The 21694-nt window shown below is 38.5% G+C and overlaps 1 protein-coding gene across 1 annotated transcript in view; it reads left to right on the forward strand.

Moving 5' to 3' along the window:
* Positions 1 to 21694, forward strand: part of LRGUK (leucine rich repeats and guanylate kinase domain containing) — a 131155-nt gene that overhangs the window by 78364 nt on the left and 31097 nt on the right. The window contains exons 16-17 of the mRNA XM_027842357.1: positions 11228 to 11385; positions 19525 to 19613. Of these exons, the coding sequence (XP_027698158.1) occupies positions 11228 to 11385; positions 19525 to 19613 (247 nt within the window). The remainder of the gene's footprint in view (positions 1 to 11227; positions 11386 to 19524; positions 19614 to 21694) is intronic.

The following is a 21694-nucleotide window of genomic DNA, read 5'->3' on the forward strand; positions in this document are numbered from 1 at the left end:
GAAGGCATCCTTGCACTTCTGGGGGAATAACCTCCTCTTGCTATAAAACCTGGAAAATTTCTGTTAGCTTTTGTATGACCAATGGAGCCCTGCCTTGTAAATCTCAGCTGGAATACAATCAGCACTCGGAGCTTTGCCACATGAGAAGAGTCTAATGGTATTCAAAACTTTTAGCTAGAGAGGGATTGACTTCAACCAGAGGTATATGGACAGTGGCTTCAGCATTGATTAATGATGCTCTGTTGAGAACATAGACTGTTTCTCCAGGATCATGTTTTTATCATTAATCAATGTGGCTCCATCAGCACATTGGTGAGATGCATCATAGGTCTTTGACCCATAAATAGCCTTCAGGGCATCATAAAAGTGCTTTGGATTGTTATTATCAGCATAAAACTGAATTTCATCTGCCTTCTTATTGAGCCAAGAATCCTGCATCTCTTTAAGTTTCACTTGTACTTTACTTTTAACGGAGTTAAACAGTTCCTTCTTAGAGATGGATGAACTATCCTACTGGTAAACCCTATGGAGTTCTTGTTTTTCATTGAGACGCTTCTGAATTTCCCCATCATTTTCGTCAAATCAATTTTGATGTCTGTGAGTGTTCTGGCCCAGATGAGTAAATCCAGCGCTAAATCTCTGAAAGCTACCGACTCCTTTTCTGCTCCACTGCTGCCAACTCAGCTTTCCCTCCAAGTTAGCAACAAACTGTTTACACTCAGAGGAACACTCTAATCTGTTGACATTAAGTGTTCTGGTAGCTGTCTTGCCTTGAGGCCACTGCTTTTGTTGAATGAGAATATTTAGCTTGGAGAGGATAGGTCCATGATCAGTCCAGCACTCTGCGCCACACATTGCCTTCATCATTCTCTGTCTGTTTCTTCTCCTTACAATGACATAGTCATTGCTGCAAGGGTGCATCTGTGAAGTTTTATTGTGCTTAGGAAAACAGAAGACAGTGTTGGTGATGAGAAGGTCATGAGATGCACAAGTTTTCAGTTGTAAGTAACCGTTGCTATTGCTGTTTTTGACTCTATTCCTCCCAAGGATCTCTGCCATTTCTGGTAGTCTGTGCCTACTCTGACATTAAAGTCACCCAGAATTATAAGCTTGTTCTCTTTCGGCACGTTGATGAGGGTCTCCAGGTCTTCATAAAATTTTTCTTTGACCTCATCAGGGTTTATCATGATGAGATCTTATGCACTGATGATGGTGGCATGGCGCTTTCTTGCAAATGAAAATCACCTTGTCATAAGTCTGTCGTTCAATTATTTTAGGTAGGCATACAAGCTTGTTGACTAGATTAGTTTTGATTGCAAAACCTATACCAGCTTCACAGTGGTCCTCATCACTGAGACCACTCCAGAAAAATGTCTATACAGCTCCGACTTTGTTAAGCTGGCCTTCATTCACCAGCCTTGTTTCACTTAGGGCTGCTATTTGGATGTGATACCTGCTTAGTTCTCTCGCAATAAGAGCTGTTCGTCTTTCAGGTCTACTGGATTTTGTGTTGTCCACAAATGTGCACATATTCCATGTACCGATGGTGAGTGGAATGGTGAGTGTGCACATATTCACAAAAGTTTTTGTACATTTTTTTTTTTGTATTTCAACTGCAAGGTGGGATCCTCACCTGTTGTGGCAAGCAGACAGGGTTAGGTGAAGCAGATGATTTTTGGGCACCTTTTCAAGCCCCTTCCTCACACCAGGAAGTGAACAGTGTGGTTCTTCAAAATCCAGGGTGCTCAGACACCCTGGGGGCTGCTGAATCCCACTGCTGCTTTAGTCCTGTGAGAAGAAGATCCTATGGTCTGAGCAACCTGTGTGTAGGATTGTGCCTATTCCTTCTAGAGTATCCACACCTGCTGCTTCATCACTTGCCTTTCACCACAGGACTTTGAGGTAGATAAAAATGGTATGGGTGATGTCTTTTGACTCAAGCATAAATTGGATTTAAGTGAGGCAGAATTGCTCAAAGTTGTCGGCCTCATTCTCTCTTCCAGAGTCATCAGATTCCAATGTCAAGATAAAAGTCAGGACAACTGGCAATAGCTCAGGATGCAGTGGATGACCTTGGTGTCTTCAGTGTCTAACCAAGCTCTAAGCATTACACAGAGCCTGCTTCAGTCTTCTTTATGGTCATTAGAACAAATTGCTCTCATCCACTCATTCCACTAGAGGAAAACATCATATGATAGGGGTAGATACCCCCCTAACTCACCAACAGATTTGAGACCCCTCAATTACCCTTAACCTGGGTTAGCCCACCTGCCTAAATGGTTCATGTATGTGGCTGCTGCGCATGCTACAGTATCTTGGAGCCAGAGGTGAGAGTTGAGTAAATCAGGTGGACCCCACAGGTGGATGAATAGCCCTGAAAAGGGCTCGAAAGCCCTCACAAAAGAGCTCCTAGTCTTCTTTGAGCACCCTACACTATATATGTGTATACACACACATGTATATATGTAATATACATATAGTAATGTATATATCTCTTATGCAGTAGATATATTTACTTTAGATAGATAGGTAGACTTACTATATAATATAGTAGATACATACGTATATAAAAAATATAACAAAACATTAATTCTGATAATATGCACTTTTTCTAACGCAGTAACAATGGTTTTGTTATAAAGAATTGTATGCAGAAAAGTGTATTTTCATCAATATCTAGTGAAAGATTACAGTTTTTGGTGGCCAAAGGAACCTAATCCCCTATTTCCCATAGTTTCAGTATATCAGCATAAGCATTTTTTTACTTTTGCTCTGTTTTCTAGGAACGTTATCCCCGTGAAAGTTGAGGATTGACTTGAGAGATCATAGATAGATAGATAAATAGATAGATAGATAGATAGATAGATAGACAGATATAGCATATCTATCTACTATATGGTGTATATATATGCATATATATATATATCTATCTTGTGTAGTATATCTATAGTAAATAGGTCTACTATATAGTGGATAGTATATGGTAGGTAGATAAATAGCCATGTCTACTATATATACACACTATATACTACATCTACTATATAGTGGATAGATTTACTATGATATAGTATATCTATAGATAGATATGTGTGTGTGTATGTGGGGTAAATGGAAGATAATCTCAGAAGGGAAGGCACTAACAGCTGAGGGGTTGGAGGTAGGGGAGAGGAGGAGAGAGATGGCCAGAAAAAACCTCCTACAGAAAAACCAGTATTGAACAGAATCTTGAAGGAAGCCAGGGAAGCCAGGAGGCAGGGGTGACGGGGTGTGGGGGGGTTGGGGGTGGGGAGATAGCCAGTGAGAATAAGAAACAGGAGATGGAGTGTTGTATGAAAACAACAATAAGTAAGGCAGTGTAGCTGGCCAAATGTGTGGTGGAGGAGAGTCTAATGTAAGAAGAGTGGAACTATAGAAAGTGGCCGGGTTATGAAGAGCTTTAAATGCCAAACAGGACTTTATATTTTGATCTTGGAAGTAATAGGGAGCCACAGCAGAGCTTATTGAGTAAGGGATGGCATCACAAGACCCATACTTTAGGAGAAGCACTTTGGCAGGTTAGTAGAGGGTATGTAATGAGCTGTCTCTAAAATCTCTACACGTAGTAATTTGCTCTCTCTGAACTAACCATCTTAATGAATGATAGATTCAAAGAATGTTAGCCTAACATGTCAGGTACCATTTTATAGATGAGAAAACTTACCCTGAATTATTTCTTTCCTAATTATTCATCACAGTCCTGAAGAACGAACTCATTCCTGCTTAAAATCATTGATGTCCTATTCCAGATGACAGACACAGTTTATGGAGAGCTTTAGCTCCAGAATTCACTTCTCCTAACACACCAAAAAGAACAATTCACATTTATAGAATGCTTTAAAGTTTGCAAGAGGCTCACAACAGCCTTGTGAGGTACATAGATAAGTATCATCATCATCTTTAATTTACTGGTGATACAATTGAGATTTTGAGACAGTAAATGGTTTGCATATGAACACACAACTAGTGAATGTATGAAGTGGGATTCAGGCCCAGGCCTCCTGACTCCCAAGTCCATTCCCCCATCCACTGTGCCACACATAGTGCCTTTCAGTAGACCTTGACTTCCAGGGTTTGATATAAGCAAGGCCAATCTGTTCATTAAATTATATTAGAAGCACCTACTTTAAATTGTCTACGTAAATGCAGCCATTAATGCATAAATGAAAGTTAAGTCTTTTTTTTTTAATTAAAAGGATATGCCTTTTTTTAAGTGGCTATTTCTTGAGCAAATTATCAATTTTCTAAATTCATAATTAAATCCATACATCACCATCTCAAACTAATTTAGATTGGAAAAAAAATTGGAGGAGAATAAGTTAGGGATCTTGGTCTTCATTGATCAAACCAGATGACAAATTGGAGGGTCTTCTCCCAAATTCCTATTGGAATCTTTGTCAACCTGTATAGAGGAGAGGAGAGTACCAAAAACTGAAAGCGTCTAGGAAGGAGACTGTAAGTTGTAATTTAGAGAGCCAAGGTGGAAAATATAAGTATTAAGTTGAAATTAAGAACATTTACATTCCATACTTCTGAGTTACAGATTTTTTTTAAACTGACTGTAACATATACTATATTGCTTGGATTGGGATTCCTTGCCAGTGGGGGGATATTTCATTTTCTGTCTCTTGTTGACTTATTGAAACAAAGACTGACTTCTATAAAACTGCCAGATTCAAGGATCTTCTGATTCAAATGGCAGAAAAAAAAGATAGGAAAGAAAAAAAGAAGACTTAAGCCAACATTGAAAAGGGACTTTGCTGGAAGAAATGGCCTATGAATCAGCATTTAAAAAACAACCTTTTTCTGAACGAGTGTTTATCACTTAAGCAACAGAACTTGTTGGAAGAGGTGGGGAGTGGGTAAGGCAGTGAAACAGATGTTCAAAAATACTTTAAAGAAGAGAAACTTTCCAGCTCCTCAACACCCAGGTTCTGATCTTGTTACCTGCCCTTCTTGGTTCCCTAGCTCAACCCCTTTCCTCCTTTGTTTGTTTCTCTTCCTTAGAAATTTAACTCTCCTAGAGGCAGCTAGGTGGCACAGTGGATAGAGCACTGGCCCTGGATTCAGGAGGATCTGAGTTCAAATTCGGCCTCAGATACATAACACTTAGTAGCTGTGTGATTCTGGGCAAGTCACTTAACCCCAATTGCCTTACCAAAAAAAAAAAAAAAATTACCTGACCTTCAAAATCCAAAGTGTCAATTAGTTAACGAAAGCAAAAATGATCAATTCTGTTATATAATTGGAATGTTCTATTTTGTACATTTTAAGCCACATAAGTCTAACAAATGAAGAACTCTAATGGGAGAAATTTCTGTGCATAGCCCTGTGTGTATATTATGCACATTTACATACATCATTCTGTTTTCTGTCATGGAATGTATCCAATATGCGATTTAATTTTCAGAATATGATACTCAAAGCTGTAGAATTTTGTTTTGAAAAATACTTTTCAATCACTAATGTGAAAATATGTTTAATAGCAATGTATATATGTAGCCTATATCAGATTGTATGCCATCTTGGGGAGGGTGGTGGGGAGGAAGGGGGAGAAAAATTTAAAACTCAAAAGCATATGGAAGCGATTGTTGATATATCAAAATAAATTAATAAAAAAAAAGAAAAATAGTTTTCAAATTGTCATTTTTGCCACATGATGTGATCACAACTTTCTGGATTATATTGTGTATGTGCGCATATATACACATATATTAACATGTGTATGTATACATATATGTATACAGAAATGCATATTTGTGAATGGATACCTAAAATTTATATCATTGTAGTACTCAATGTGATTGCTATGTGAACTGGTTATTTTTCTGGTTCCAGTCATTTTTAACTTAGAATTACAGATGAAAAGCACCTGTGATAGCTGCTTCTGTCCATACAGAACTGCTGCCTACAGTATTTTTTTTTTTGTGGTAGCACTCAGTGATTGAATGTTTAGTGGTATCACTCTTTGATAAACTGCATTTTTCTTTCTCACTCTCTAATAGAAAGCAAGTTCTCTAACCTTTCTGCTTAAAAAATGCAATGATTAATTCTCAGGGAGATTTGGATATTTTTACATTTTAGTATCATATAGTTAAGCTTTTTTTTCATTGATACCCACATATATCTTTTTGAAATTATTTTATTCTGCACTTAACACCAAAAGGAGTGGGGGGAGCACTTTCATATACAAAGTAAAACAGAAAAAGGTGATTAAAACCCAAACTGTGAATTTCTATTATGTATAGCTTCCTTTTCTTAAAAGGGATATAATAAATTCAACATGTTACTTTCAAAACTATCCTGCTTGTCTATGTTTCCTTCTGCATGTCCTTTGATTCTCCTCTGTACATTTTCTTTTAAATGCTTCAATGACACTCCTTGCTTCTTGGGGCAGTGGGGTGGGGGTGGGTAGCATTATTACTAGTCTGCCTCTCTCCCCAAATCCCCCTTCCATTTAATAAAAAAGAAACAAAATTTCTGTAACAGTTATTCATAATCACACAAAACTAATCTGTTCACTGGCCATGTCTGAAAATGTTTGTCTTGTTCTGCATGCTGAGTCCATCACTATTCTCGCAGGAGTTCGTTAGCTTGCTACATCATTGGTCTTTATACATCATGGCAGGTCATTGCATTGATTAGAGTTCTTAAATCTTATGAAATTGTTTCCTTTACATTGTTATAGTTATTATATAAATTATTCATGCTCTGCTTGCTTCACTCTGCATCAGGTTGTGTAAGGTTTCTCTGAAATTGTCCCCGCCCAAGCTTTACTTGCTCATTGTTTGGGTTTTGATGGCTCTGAGTGAGTGTAAATAGCAATTGTTTCTGTTCTGACCAGAAACTCTGAGGGTCCTCCTCTCTCAGACTGATTCTTTTATGAAGGCAAACCAGGTCATTTTTTGCCTCAATTCTTACCTAGCTTTTAATTACTGAATGAGCATTGCCTCTGACAAACTAAAACCTTGAAAAGCCCTTAGCTTAAAAAGGCCAGGGTCTCCCACTGCATCCAGGGCCATCGCCAGTCATCTTGATCTATGTCTTGCCACTGGACTCTGATGACTTTGGAGGAAACAGTGAGGCTGATGACTTTGCACAGCTCTGCCTCATTTTAATCCAAGTCACTTGCAAGTCAAGACATTACCCTCCTGATGTCATTGGTCGTCTTCGAGAACCAAGGATGAGCAACAACCACAATCTCTGAAGTTATCCCTTTTCTCATGTTTTATGGTACAATAATATTCCATTAAATTCATAGACTGTGTGTTCAGCCATTCCTCAACTGATTGGTGTCCCCTTTTGTTTCTAGTTCTTTGCTACGGAAAACAAAAAGAGTTGTCATTAGTATTCTTGTACGTATAGGTCCTTTTCCTCTTTCTTTGATCTTTTTGGGCAATAAACCTGGTAGTTACCCATGCATATCTCAGTCTGAGTATCTGATCCTCTTTATGTAGCATTTATGTGTGTTGCATGTTTTATGCTATATAGGCATTACTCTGATCATTCAAGTTTTCAAAGAAAAAAAGACTAATAAAAGCAAAGGGTCAAGTCAACAGGCGGTACTACGCTAAATGTTGGGAATACAAAGAAAGGCAAAAACAATGCCTGTCCTCAGAGAGTTCCCATTTCTTGCAGAAGTTAGGATTTTAGCAGAAATTTGAGGGAAGAAGGCTGAAACAAAGAGGGAGAGAAATCCAGGCATGGGAAACAGCCAGGAAAATGCACAGAGTCACGAAATGGAGTGTCTTGTGTGAGGAAGAGTAAGGAATCTAGTTTTATTACATCATAGAGTACATGGAAGATTGGAAAGGTAGAAAGAGGGCAGTTTAAAAAAAACACTCTGATGTGTTTGAAAAATGATTCTGTGACCACCTAGTTACCACCACCTGTAAAGGAAAATATGTTGAATTTACCTTGTTCCAGAGTGGTCCATTGAAACATCAAACATAGATGGCATCCAGGTTTGATCTTTTTTTTTTATTTCTCCTAGACTATTTTAATATGATAAAGAATGCCATATTGAAAAATAGTTGGGAAGTCTCACATTTTTGACCAGCTTAATGACTCAATTGTATTGTCTATGTAATTGATACAATCAACTGTACAGAAATTGGTTACTTAGAAACCTATATGACCAGAATCTCCTTTTAGATATAGTTTTACTTATATCAGTAAATATGTCTATACACAGCATGTGAATATAGAAATTCTGGGATTTTTCATTTCTTCTGCCCTACATGCAATGAGATACTTGTTATATTTGGGGGACAAAAAGTGGGATAAAAAAGAAATAGGGAATGTTTTTGTTTCTGTAGGTTTTATCTTTTGTTTGTTGCACAATCTAGGTTCTGTGTTTGTTCTGTTAAAACATGTAATAAAAATATCACAGGAAAGAGACAAGACTTTTTTTCCTTGTTATTCTGACACACTTAGCTTTGAAACAACCTAAACCTAAGCTTAAATGTTTCAGCAATTTAGAATTCAATTGAATTGTGGTTTGCAGTGCCCTGGAAACTTCATTAATATGGTCTTGCATTTGGCAATGATATTAACCCATGAAACAACTTTAAAATGTACTATGCATCATTAAACTCACTTAATGCCTCATAATAGGTGTTTAAATAAGTTTAAGTACCCCATATTTTCTGGGGAACTTGGTTCTTCTTATGAACTGCAAAGCAATTTATTTTTAAAATGTTGCCTCAAGGTTGATTTTAATTCAGACACTTTTACTGGAATTGCATCAGGAAGCTCTGTCGTGGGGTATCATAACACTATTAGTTCAGTTTTTTTGAAAGCTGGATTTTTTGTCCATTGAGATACTGAGATGCTGGAAAATATTTTAAGAATTGTATGGAACGCATACCAAAGGAGGTATTTGAGCAATATGGTCAGCATAGCACTAACAGTCTCAAAGCTACTAAGGGGCCAAACATATAATTTTCACTGAAAATATTTTAATCACTGGAGAAGTCATTGTTTGAACTACCCCAATGTCACTACTGTGTCGTGTCACCATAGCAGGGATTTGAATGCAGTATACCAACACTGAGCACGTAAGGGATAAATCTACATGGTTGTTCCATACAAGATATATTGAGCTCCCCTGGAAACTTCCAGTGACATATATGACTCAATGCTGAATGGTGATCCTTGGTCCCCCACTCTGGGATAGCTGAAAGCAGCCTTTTGTGTTGTGGGGACAGAAGTGGTCAAACGGCATCAGGGAGAACTGGCCACTAAAAAGCCTCTCACTTAGTAGACTTTAAAGGGAGTGAATCTTCCAGCTGACTCTCTCTTCCATCCTCTCTACAGAATGAGTGATGAGTAAAATTTCCTTTCTGTGTTTTCCTGGGCGGGGTAGGGAGGGGAGAAGAATGGGAGCACTCTGTCACCCAAGCAGAAATGGCACCAGAGAGTACATAGCACTGGGCACATTTGCTGCCTATGTGATCCTGTTCCTGGGCATTGGGCCTCTTCCTGAGCATAAGTAACTGAACATCAAACCAATGATGGACATTTCCAGCCGTGGGGGTAACCACAGGATCCATCTACATCTGAGGTCTGAAGGGACCTCAGAGGTCAGCTACTCTGACCACCTCATTTCACGGACAAGGTTACTGAAGCCCGGGAGAGGCTAATGTAAGTCATGTACGCAGTAAATGTGAAAAGTAGAATTTGAATTCATGTCTTCCCACTCCAGGGTCAGTGTTTTTTCCACTGTACCACCGAAGTTGGGAGCTCCTAGGCACTTTATTGGTACTGGCTACCTGTCCAGGTACCTGTTTGGGAACTGCCTCTAGTAACTGCTGTAGTTCTTGAAGATGACCACTGGCTTGGTAGGCCTGGCTTACCAGAAAACATGGGTCTGCAGGAAACTGTATAAAGAGTGCAGAACTAAGGTGAATGTTGATTCATTGCTGATTGAACAAGCCCACAAAGTGCTTCATGTCTTGATGTTTTAAATATCAGTCTCTAGGGAGGGTATAACAGTAGTCATATAATACTTTTGCTGCCTGTTTAAAGTCTTTGTCAGTGGGCATATATTATTCTTTGGTCTTAAACAATTATTTTGTGTGGAGAAAATAGCTATCCCATACCTGATTTGTTGCTGCTCCCTAAAGGGTCTACTGGGCCTTTCCATCTGGATTGAAGTTACAAGTTCCTATACTAATTGTCTCTCCCTATTTCTATTCTCCAGTGTTTACCATCATACTTTGTATGTAGCAAACACTTAATTAATACTTTTTATTTAATTTATTTGTTCATCTATATTGTACACAAAGTGATACTCTAGTTCCTTTAGGGGGAATTCTAAACCTAAGCTTTAAGTGGTTTCTTCTGGGGCTTGTGAGTGAGGGGTTAAAGAGCCAATACACGTGGGGGGACAAAAGTTTGAATTCTCTCTAGACAACCTGGCTTCCCTTAGGACTAAACCCAGTCTGAGGAGGTGGGTTCAGATTTGACAGGGACCTCCCCTCCACTGGAAGAGGAGGAGGGCAAGTATCTCAACCCCCCCCCCCCCGCCCGAGCAGCAGTCATGCATTTATTGCATCATCACGATTGTTTACATTGTGATGGAGACGGTGGATGAGAGAAAGCTAGTAAAAGAAACATTGGAACCACATCATTCTATGTAGGTTTCGTCTGGAATAGGATCTATTAAGTGAAAATGGTTTCGTTACCTGTGTTCTCATAATGATCCTACAAGTTTTATGTGCTCCTATGTTTGTCTTCATGAATATTCATAACATAGAAGACCTCCCCATCTGATTCAAACAGTTCAAAGGTATTTAAATTGCCCCCAGCAGTTTGATAATAATGACAATTTAAGTTCTGGATACTCTAGGTCTCTGGGGTCCCCAGCCTTTGAGAGGAAATTAGCATATTGTTCAATACATTTGTTTAACAGTAACTTTATTATCATTCCTTTCTATTTTAGATCTTGTTCTTAACATTGTACATGTATTGTTTTCATTTTCAATTTTCCAAAGGAAGCATTTTTCCAAAAGAGAAATAATAATGATTGGTTTTTCAATTAGATCAAGAGGGTTACTGCTTTAGCTAATATGTTGGAATCGTTTAATTCAATTCAATATATGTATGTTTAGTGACTACCTCTTGTTTAGCCAGAACTGTATTATACTTTGAAGAAGATCTGTTTTTAACTTTATCCTTTCTCTACCAGATACTAACAAGGAGATGCTTAACAGGAGATCACCAGAAAATGAAAAATATTTCTGGCACCTTTCTTCGAATGCTCTTTTCAGTGACTTTCTGGACTCTACAGACAGAAATTATGTTATTAGCTTATCAGCCAAACTTTCAGCAGAAGAAATACCAGCGGTAAGAGTAGGAAAGATGGGGTAAAGGTGAAATTGAACATTGTTAATATGTTACCTTAAAAAGAGACTTAATGCTCTGAAAAAGTAACAGATTTCCCTAAAGACTGCTGTTGTCCATGCCAGGTGAGGACACGTTCCTTCTGTTTCTCTTTCGATACCCATTTAGATTTATAGGATGTCAGAGAGTAAAAGGACCCAAGATGTGAACCAAGGTTAGCTACTTTTAATCCAGGGTTTATTTGTCTATACCAAATCAGATCTCTCAATAGTACAAGGTCTAAGAAAATGTTGTGCAATTTTACATCTTATCAGACTTGATTTATATATTTATTCATATATTTATTTACACATGACACATTATCATAGCACATATATCATGTGTAATCTATGTGATGTATCGCATGTATATTGTATGTTACATGTGATATATGATTGTTATATATGGCCTATGTATGATACATTATATGTATGATATATTAAAATTTAGGATCTTTAGGGCAAATTAACAAGTCGCTTGTTATCCTAGATCAGGTAATTTGACCACAGATTTAGAATGAATTCATTAAGAATTTTTTAAAAGGCTGCAATAAAATAAATGCTGTCAAAAACAATGTTCTGAGGAAAGCTATTTTTTTATTTAGCAATAATTTACTATACTCTCCCGGCACAGTGGATAGCTTTGCCATGCAATGGGAAAAAAAGCATTGACCTAGCTGTTAAGGGACATGATGTGTGCTCGCTCTGCCATCAAGTAGCTCTGTCACCCTGGCCAGCTCATTTAATTTGAACCTCAGTGTCCTCATCTCTAAAATAAGGATACTAATAGTGTATTACTTCACAGGGTAGGTACGAGAACCAAATGAAATAATGTATGTAAAGCAGTTTATAAAACATTATTAAATAGAGTCACAGAATCTCAGAGTTGAAAGAAACCCTAGAGACTATTTAGTTCAACTCATCTAACAACAAGTGTCCATTCTGTAAAACCCCTGGGAGGTGACCATCAGCCGTGTCTAGAATACATCCAGTAAGGGGGAAACTCCCCATCTCCCGAGTCAGTCCATTCCACTGTTAGATAGCTCTGGGAGTTACGACTTTTTCCCCCTTCTATCAAGCCTATATTTGTCTCTTTGCAATTTCCACCCCTGGTTCTAAAACAATAATGCTAATCCCTCTTCATCACTTGAGCTCCTCAACTACATGGCAGCTATCATATCAGCCTTAAGTCTTCTTTTCTCTAGGCTAAACGTAACCCATTTTCATGCGGCATGATAATGAGAACATTCATCATGCTCACTACCTTCCTCTAGAGGCTCACCCATTGATCATTATCTTTCTTAAAATGGAGTACCTCCAACTGAACATAATGCTCTAAGTGTGATCTGACCAGGGCAAAGTAGAGTGGGGCTGTCATGTGTGGCCCTAGTCCTGGACACTATGCCTCTCTTAATGTTAGTTCTTAGTTACCATATCAAAATTATCCATTTTACATTTCATAATGTTCTCTATCTCTTGTTTGGTCATAAATTCTTCTCTTTACCATAGATCTGACAGGTAAACTATTCCTTGCTCTCCTGATTTGCTTATGGTATCACCCTTTATGTCTAAATCATGTACCCATTTTGACCTTATCTTGGTGTATGGTGTGAGATGTTGGTTTATGCCTAGTTTCTGCCATACAGTTTTCCAGTTTTCCCAGTAGTTTTTGTTAAATAGGGCGTTCTTATCCCAGAAGCCGGAGTCTTTGAGTTTATCCAACACTAGATTACTATAGTCATTTACTACAGTCTTATGTACCTAATCTATTCCACTGATCCACCACACTATTTCTTAGCCAATAAGTATAATATATAGATATATTACATATATTAATAATATATATTATTAAGCCTTAATCACTGAATGGGCATTGCCTCAGTCAAACTAAGACCTGTTAAAGGCCTTAGCTTAAAAAGGCCAAGGTCTCCCACTACATCCAGGGCTATCTCCCATCATCCTGATCTATATCTGGCCACTGGACCCAGATGACTCTGGAGGAGAGAGTGAGGCTGGCGACTTTGTCCAGCCCTCCCTCACTTAAATCCAATTCACTTGCAAGTCATGGCATCACCTCCCTGATGTCATAGTCCTCTTTGAGAACAAAGAGCAAATAGCAGGAGTAGCCAGCAGCAGTTACCATATCATGCTGTCGACCCACACTGAACTTTCAACTCACTAAAATCCTCCCATAATTTTTTCAGATGAATGTCTGTTTTCCCATTTTATGTATGTATATATATATATATATATGTGTGTATTATGTATGTATGTGTATATATAATGTTGATTTTGGGGAATCCATTTTGAGTTCAAGTAATATAAGCCATTATAATGATAATAATCTACGAATTTGAAAAGAAAAGAAAATTGCCTAAGGGTCTGACCTGTTTCTTGTGGTCATATATTATTTAGCTAATGTGAGTTAGTATTAAATGCCAGCCTTGACTGAGAATTAAAATTGTAGGGTGGTGTGTACACTTGCCCTCTTCAAATGCATTTTTTATAATTATTGTAGAATGCTCCTTCACTGATGTCCTGCTCTAATGCCTCACCATGGGATAGAGGTGACACTCACAGGCTAGAGCAGGGAATCCTGAAGCTCTAGCAGGTAGGCCCTACCAACTAACCTAAAAAACTTTTGGTCCTGGGCCAGGCTACAGACTGAATGAATGTCTGTCATTCAAGGGCCAGCCTCACAATATTTAGAAAACGTCCATGAAGGGGCAGGTAGGTGGCACAGTGCATACAGCACCGGCCCTGGAGTCAGGAGGACCTGAGTTCAAATCCAGCCTCAGGCACTTGACACTTACTAGCTGCGTGACCCAGGGCAAGTCACTTAACCCCATTGCCTCTCCAAAGGAAAAGAAAAGGAAGAAAGTCTCCATGATCAGAAAGATGACAATGAAATAATGAAAAAAACAAATTGGTCTATATCCATGAAGACAATCTATTAAAAATAAAGAGGACTTGTTTACCTTAATTGGTGAACTAGGATAACCACTCCGATGAAATCATGGCTTTTTAGAAGTATTGTATTGTAGCATCCCAGGGGCTTATAAAAGACTGAATTTGGCCATTGTATGAATGCACATCAGCAATTGTAGATGTCACAAGAGCCTGTGATCACAGCTCCAACAAACTGTTTAGTCTTAGCTGTAAGCTCCCTCTTCTTTCTGGGTGTTCACTGGTGCTGAGAGTCAGCCCTCTACATTCATAATTGAGGTCTTGCCAGCTTGCATAGGACCTGTCAAAGTTTGTATTTTTCACTGGTATATTTGAAAATTTCTCAGTCTCACGCTTTCTAGGATGAAACATTAAATTTTTAGTGTAGCATCATCCATCCCTAGAACCTTCAAACCAATTAAAGACAACTCTCCTGTGATGTATAAAGCATTAGTATCTGGTTATTTTCTGGGGGGAGGATGGAGCCTTGATCTTGTTCCCCTCTTATCATTGTCACATAGGGGAAATCAAATTAATATAAACATTAAGGGCAGACTTGAATGGGAAAAGATGTCACAGACTATAGGGTGTTTATGGGCAAGGGCTAAAGGTTTTCCTAAGGTTTTCCTTGATATAGTGTGGGAATAGGACATCAAAGAACCTCAGACCTTTTATAAAAAGAAATACTCTTAATGAACTACTTAATTTTTTAATATCTTCTAGTCCCAGTTCTGATACTAAAACACTGAGTGACCTTGGACAAGTCTACCTTTCTATGCAGCTATCTCCTCAACCTGTAAGAACTCACATTTATATCAGGTCTATCTCGCTATTTACATTCTGCAGATGAGGAAACTGAGGCTCAGAAATGTTAAGTGACTTGCCCAGGGTCACAGGTAGTAAGTGTTGGAGCCATGATCCAAACCCAGGGCTTTTGACCATAAGATGAATATTCTTTTCATTGCACCATAATGGTAAATGAAGAGGTTGGACCAGACAGCTTCTAAGGGACTCAATGATTCTATGACAACAGTCCAGACTCCCTCAATGCTGAAGTCATAGAACATACTGATTTGTGTACCCTATGGTAGAAGCTTCAAAATCAGGGCTCTGTTGTGGACTAAAAAACTCCAGAAGCTTCAACCAAATTAGGATGTAACTGGGAAATAAATGTTTAACAAATTGAAAAATACAATACAACCGAGATAATATTAATTTGTGATTTTCTAAGTCAATATGTCTCATCAGGAATCTGTTTCTATTTGAGTTTCACACTACTGCTCTAAAGACAACTCAGGTGATAACTACTTTTTTTAATGACTTAATAGGATTTCCCCACTCCAATTTAAAAAAAAAAAAATACACAGAGAGGTAATGGGGACAGTACATATATAGCTCCTGATTGTCTTCTCCAATGCAGAATTCCCAAGGGCCCCTATCTGGACCTTGTCCTGGGAAGACCATGTAGCATTTCCTTCTCTGTTAAACAACAGATTTTTACTGAGTAAGAAGTGTTTCCTTAAATTGCTTATCTGAAGTTTAGCGACAGCCCTGATACCATTATCAAGGCAGTGGCATTGGAACAGAGACCTAGAAATAAGAGACAGGGTTGGCACTGAGTTCTAATCAGTTCTTTGGTCTACACTATCCCCGGCTCTTGGGAATCCCCCAAGTTCCTTCACTTTGGATCCTTGGTGTGGGGCTCCTGCAGGCTGAGCTAGTCACCGTTCTGGGCAAGGGACATCTCTGATTTGGTTCTAAAAAAGTAATCCATAACCTGGATGGTTACAACTTCTCTGAAAACTCATTTCTTAAAGCACAAGTTAAATGCACATGTGTTGCCCTGTGGGTTTCTGCATTGGTCACATTTCGCATGTTTTGATTCCCAAGAAGTTATCAAAGTGGGTCTCTCGTTTTGGCTCCATCATTTCCCTCATTTTCTTTTTCTGCATGTTCTTTGGGAGAGAGGATGAACTGCCATCCTCCTCCTCCTTCTCCAAGGCTTGCTTCCCCTCTGGGCTGCAGCCCATGTTCCCATTCTTGCTCAATTCCTTGGGCCCATTTGGACCAATGCCTGACAAATCCAGTGGAAGAAAGGCTAAATCCTCCCTTGAGTTTTTGTCTTTCCTTCTGACTGTTCATATTCTGCTTGAGTTCTCTCCTGACATTAGCAATCCCCTCCAAGGGCTTCACTTCCCAAAGCTGTTGGTATAGAGTGTGATGCCACAATTTGAAGACGTGCACCCAGGTATAGTCAGAGAGCAACGGTGCTACTGCACAATCTCTAGGGATGCCTCTGCTATTTCTTTGTTTTTCTTTTTTAAATTTTACAGATTCGATGTTATCATAAAACTTCAGGTCTTCATAGGGCATCATCACATTTCATAGTTTGTCCCTAAAGAGAGAGATTTTGATCTATCCAAGATCTCAGAGGTAGCGTGCAGATGGTGCTACAAAACAACAGTGCTGACGTCCTTTGTTGAGAGCTGCCCAAGAGCAGCTTTTTAAAAGACTGGAGAGAAAATACGGAAGTTTCCATGATGTGTTGAATGACGACTTTTCCCACATACTGGTTGCACATATTTTTGGCACAGATTGTGAGTTCTCACAAGTCATTGATGCTACTTTTATTGAAAACCAGCATTTTAAATGGTGCAGATAGAAATAATCAGCATTTGACTGTTTTTGTGACAGTTTGATTGCTTTGCAAGTTTTCCTTCCAACGGTGACAGAAATGGATTTAAATAAATAAAACTTTGGTAATTGTTTTTAGAGGCAAACTTTGTACGAAAGAGAAAAATTGGTTAATCGGTTAATCTATCTCATCACATGCTGTTCTCTTTTCCTGAAGTACATTTCTCAAAAACAAGAAGGGGTATGATTCCTTTTCAAATGATCAAATGGTTCTTTTTCAAATCATTTCCCTCCCTTCCTTTGCAATTGCTCCAAACTCACCTCTGCCGTACCTGTCCAGATTGGATTTAAGTCCAATCACACTTCATCTTTTGTTCTTTGCTTTTCCGTCATTAGTTAATACTTAAGTTTTCTCTGACCGCACCTCTCCTTCCTTTTCTAATTCCTCTCAACTAAAAACAATTTTTCCCTCCTCAAATGTTCTTTTAGCCCTGTTTGGGTCTAGCAAATACCCATATCACATTCTACCTTGTATTATACATATGTGTGAACACACCTAATCTCTTACTGGATTGTACATTTTGGGAGGATACAGACTTTGTTCCTTTTCATCTTTTCTATCCCCAATTCTTTGCACATATTGCACACTTGTAAATGCTTTTTTAATTGAATTGAGACAAATTTGTCCCCTGGGACTTATGAATCATTTAATACATTTATAATTATATCTCATAGGCTTACTGACCATTCATTCAAAAATATTTATTAAATACCTACTACATGCAGAATCTTGCACTGAAGGAAATTTAAAGGAAGTTCTCAAGGTACTTGCAATGTAATAAGGGAAGTGACATGTACTGATAACAATAAATTATAAATGGGAATAGAACATAAGTGCATTAAAGAAGGGTACAATGCAAATTCCCAAGAGGAAAAGATAAGTCCTTGCTAAGGAGATTAGGGAAGGCTTCATAAAGAAAGTAGCCTTTGAGGAGGATTTGGGAGGATGGGCAGGATTTCAACAACAGGAAATGAGGCTTAGGCCATTATGAACATAGGAAACTTTGGGGGCACAAAGATATGCCTGTTTGTGAGTATATATTTTTTATTTTGATCCACCTGCTCTAATCTATTACATATTCCTTGGCACATCTTGGCACAAAGATGTCCTTTACATCTTTGTAAATCCTTAGTAAGTATTATTACTTTCATTTCCTTCCCATTCTTTTCTCTTTCCTTATTCTTGTTCGTCCTCTGATGGCCTGCTTCTCCTTCCACTCAGTCACCTTATGTCAATGAGATGCTCCATTGGGGGCACCAGTAAGGACTCCATGCCTGCCCAGTAGTGGCTCCATTATGTGCCATAGCTCTTGGAAACTCCCAAGGTGGGAGTTGTTCATTATCCAGTGTAAGATGGATGGGGGGGTTTTAGAGGAGGCAGAGGGGATCTTTCTTGGGCCTGTTAAAAGGGACCCCAGAAGTCAACTAGTCCAACTTGTACCTGACTGAGGATCTATCTCCTTTACAGTAGTCCCAGCAAGTTCTCATTCTACTCTTATTGGAAAGCTTCCTGAGAATCAGTGTAGCATAGTGAATGGAGTATTAGACCTGTAGTTAGGAAGACCTGGGTTCAAATCCATGGGCAAAAAACTGTGCCTCAGTTTTTTCATCTGTAAATTAAGGGCGTCAGATATAATGGCCTCCAAGGTCTCTTGAACTGATGATGACTGTTTCAGATCAATGATACCGTGTAAATAAATTGTTTTCTAAACCACAATGGCCTACACAAATGTCAGCTATTATTATTGTTATTGCTATAAGTGCTACATCATCAGCTTTTAATTCCCGGATATCTGCTTTTAGTTTTTTTTTCAAAATTAAATGAATTTTTTTTCACTTGCCAAATTTATGTCCTCTCCCTTTAACCTCACCTCCCCCAGCTGAAAAAGCAAAACAAAGAAAATGCCTGTAACAAATAACAAAAAACAATTAAGCAAAACAAATTCCTCCACTGCCCATGTTCAAAAAATAAATGTTTAAAGCTGTACCCTGGGTCCATCACCTCTGTCAAATGGGTAGCATGTTTCATCATGGGTCCTCTGGATATGTGGTTGGTCATGGGTTGTCTAGAGTTCCAAAGTCTTTCAAAGTTGGTTTGTCTTTATGCGGTTATTATGTAAATTGTTCACCTGGTTCTGCTCACTTAATTCTGCATCAGTTCATACAAATCTTCCCAGGTTTCTCAGAAACCAATCCTCTTCATCAAATCTTATAGCACAATAATATTTCATTGCATTCATGTGCCATAGTTTGTTTAGCTATTCCTCCATGATGGACATTCCTTAAGTTTTCAGTTCTTTGATACCACAAAAAGAACTGCTATAAATATTCTTGTACATGTGGATCTTTTTCTTCTTTCTTTGACCTCTTGGGGTATAGGCATAGTAGAGGTATTACTGGGTCAAAAGGTAGGCATGTGCTCTTTTTAATATGAATATAACTGGTGATCATATTTCTTGCCTAGGAAATCATTTCTATGCAGAAACGACGTGAGGCAGCTCGGCAGGCCCTAATGGGAAAGGTTCCTCCAGATTGCACCATCCTGTTTCAAAGGTAAAGTATAATTGTGTATCAAGTAACTTTTCAACCCATACTTTTTTATCATTTTTTTGAATTTCCAAGGTTCACATATTCCATTTCTATCCTAAGTTACCAATAAAAGTGAGAAATTCCCCTATAGGACATTATATTGTCAAATTGGGCCTATTGTAATACAACCATATTCCTTTTTCAATTTCTCACTATTCTGTAATTAATATAATAAATATACTTTTATAAAAAATTATAGAAATTGGGGCAGCTAGGTGGCGCAGTGGATAGAGTACCAGCCCTGAAGTCAGAAGGACCTGAGTTCAAATCCAGCCTTGAGCTAAGCCTTGAAAGAAGCTAGTGATTGTGTGAATTTGCAGAGGTGAAGAGAATGTACATTCCAGGCAGAACATTTCCTTCTTCAGGGTCTGAAGTTAAGGGACAATCTTAGATCCATGGGTATTGGGCTTTAATCCTATAATTATATAATCTACTTTGCTGCTTCTGCTTATTTTGAACTGCAAGGAAAATGAGTATTTCTTTCCTTGCTTGTACATTTTCATCTGTCCCCTTGCTACAATCTATTCTTATTAATCATTGACCAAACAATTGACACTTTCTAGCTGTGTGACCCTGGGCAAGTCACTTAACCCCAATTGCCTAAAAAAAAATTTATTGAAATAGATACAATAGGTTACAATTCAGTAATGATTTAGAATCTGGATTTCTGTAAGGGCAGCAAAGTATAGTGGGTGGTATATAGCTGTTGGAGTCAGGAAGAATTGGTTTCAAATCCTTGCTCAGATATATTCCAGCTTTATGACCCTGGATGCATCGTTTACCTTCTCTGTGTTTCAGTCTCCTCCTTTGTAAAAACAGGGAGGGAGGGGCAGCTAGGTGGCACAGTGGATAGAGCACCAGGCCCTGGAATCAGGAGGACCTGAGTTCAAATCCCATCTCAGACACTTGATACTTACTATCTGTGTGACCCTGGGCAAGTCACTTAACCCCATTGCCTACCCAAAAAAACAAACCAAAAAACAAAAAACAGGGAGGGGAAGCTAAGTGGTACAAGTGGATAGAGCACAGCCCTGGAGTCAGAAAGGCCAGAGTTCAAATGTGGCTTTAGACAGTTACTAGCTGTAGGACCCTGGGCAAGTCACTTAACCCCAATTGCCTCCAAAACAAACAAACAACAAAAAACCCAAGGGATTATGCTTGATGAACTTAAAGTCTCTTCCAGTTTTAAACCTATTAGCCTATGACCTCAGGGTATTTTAAAGCACACAATAAGAGATACCTGTTAGTATCTGAATACAGGTGTCCCACATTCCCAACTTTTGTCCATGAAGGTTAGTTTAACAAGCTCCATTATTCCTTAAATGAGAGAGAAGAGTCTTTTTCAGGTAACGGGGGAAACTAACTTCCCATATATATTCTTCTTTATTCTCTGTTTAATCTGGTTTTCCAGCATTGGAAAATCACTGAATTGAATTTAGTTGCTTATACACTTCAGTAAAGTGTATTACTTCTAGGCAAACATCTGAAAGGCAAACATGCAAGTAATACAGCTGTAAGTTAGGGACAGGCACTCCCCCTGAGCTTGAATGCTTCTGGGAGCCATGCTACAAGGCTGGACTTTTCTGTCTAGTGTCCCCTGACAGGCTTCTGGCCATCTCTTTGTGTAGACCAGATCTAGGATGGCAGAATGCATCTTTTGTCGTTTCTCCTTAGATTGCTTGATCATTATTTCATTTGGTGGGGATTTTTTTTTTCATCCTTGCAGAAGTAGTTATGAGAAAACTAGGTTGTTGTGCTTCTGCTTACCATGTCAACTTGAGGAGAATGGTAGCATGTTTTCAATACTGCCCCATATATAATAAGAAGTAGGATGGGGGATGTAATGGATTAAATGTATGGCTGGGAAAAAAACAAGTGAGTTGGTCATGTAGTTAGAATAAAGAATACCAGATGCACAGTTCAAGTACTCTTCAAGTAATAATTATGGCTGGCATACCTTTAAGGAAGCTAGGTGATGCAATGGTTAAGAGCACTGAACTTGGAGTGAGGAAGAGCTGAGTTCAAATCCTGCCTCAAATACTAGC

The sequence above is a fragment of the Vombatus ursinus genome, unplaced genomic scaffold (assembly GCF_900497805.2).
Source record: "Vombatus ursinus unplaced genomic scaffold, bare-nosed wombat genome assembly UNPS02014870.1, whole genome shotgun sequence".
NCBI classification, from domain to species: Eukaryota; Metazoa; Chordata; class Mammalia; order Diprotodontia; family Vombatidae; genus Vombatus; species Vombatus ursinus.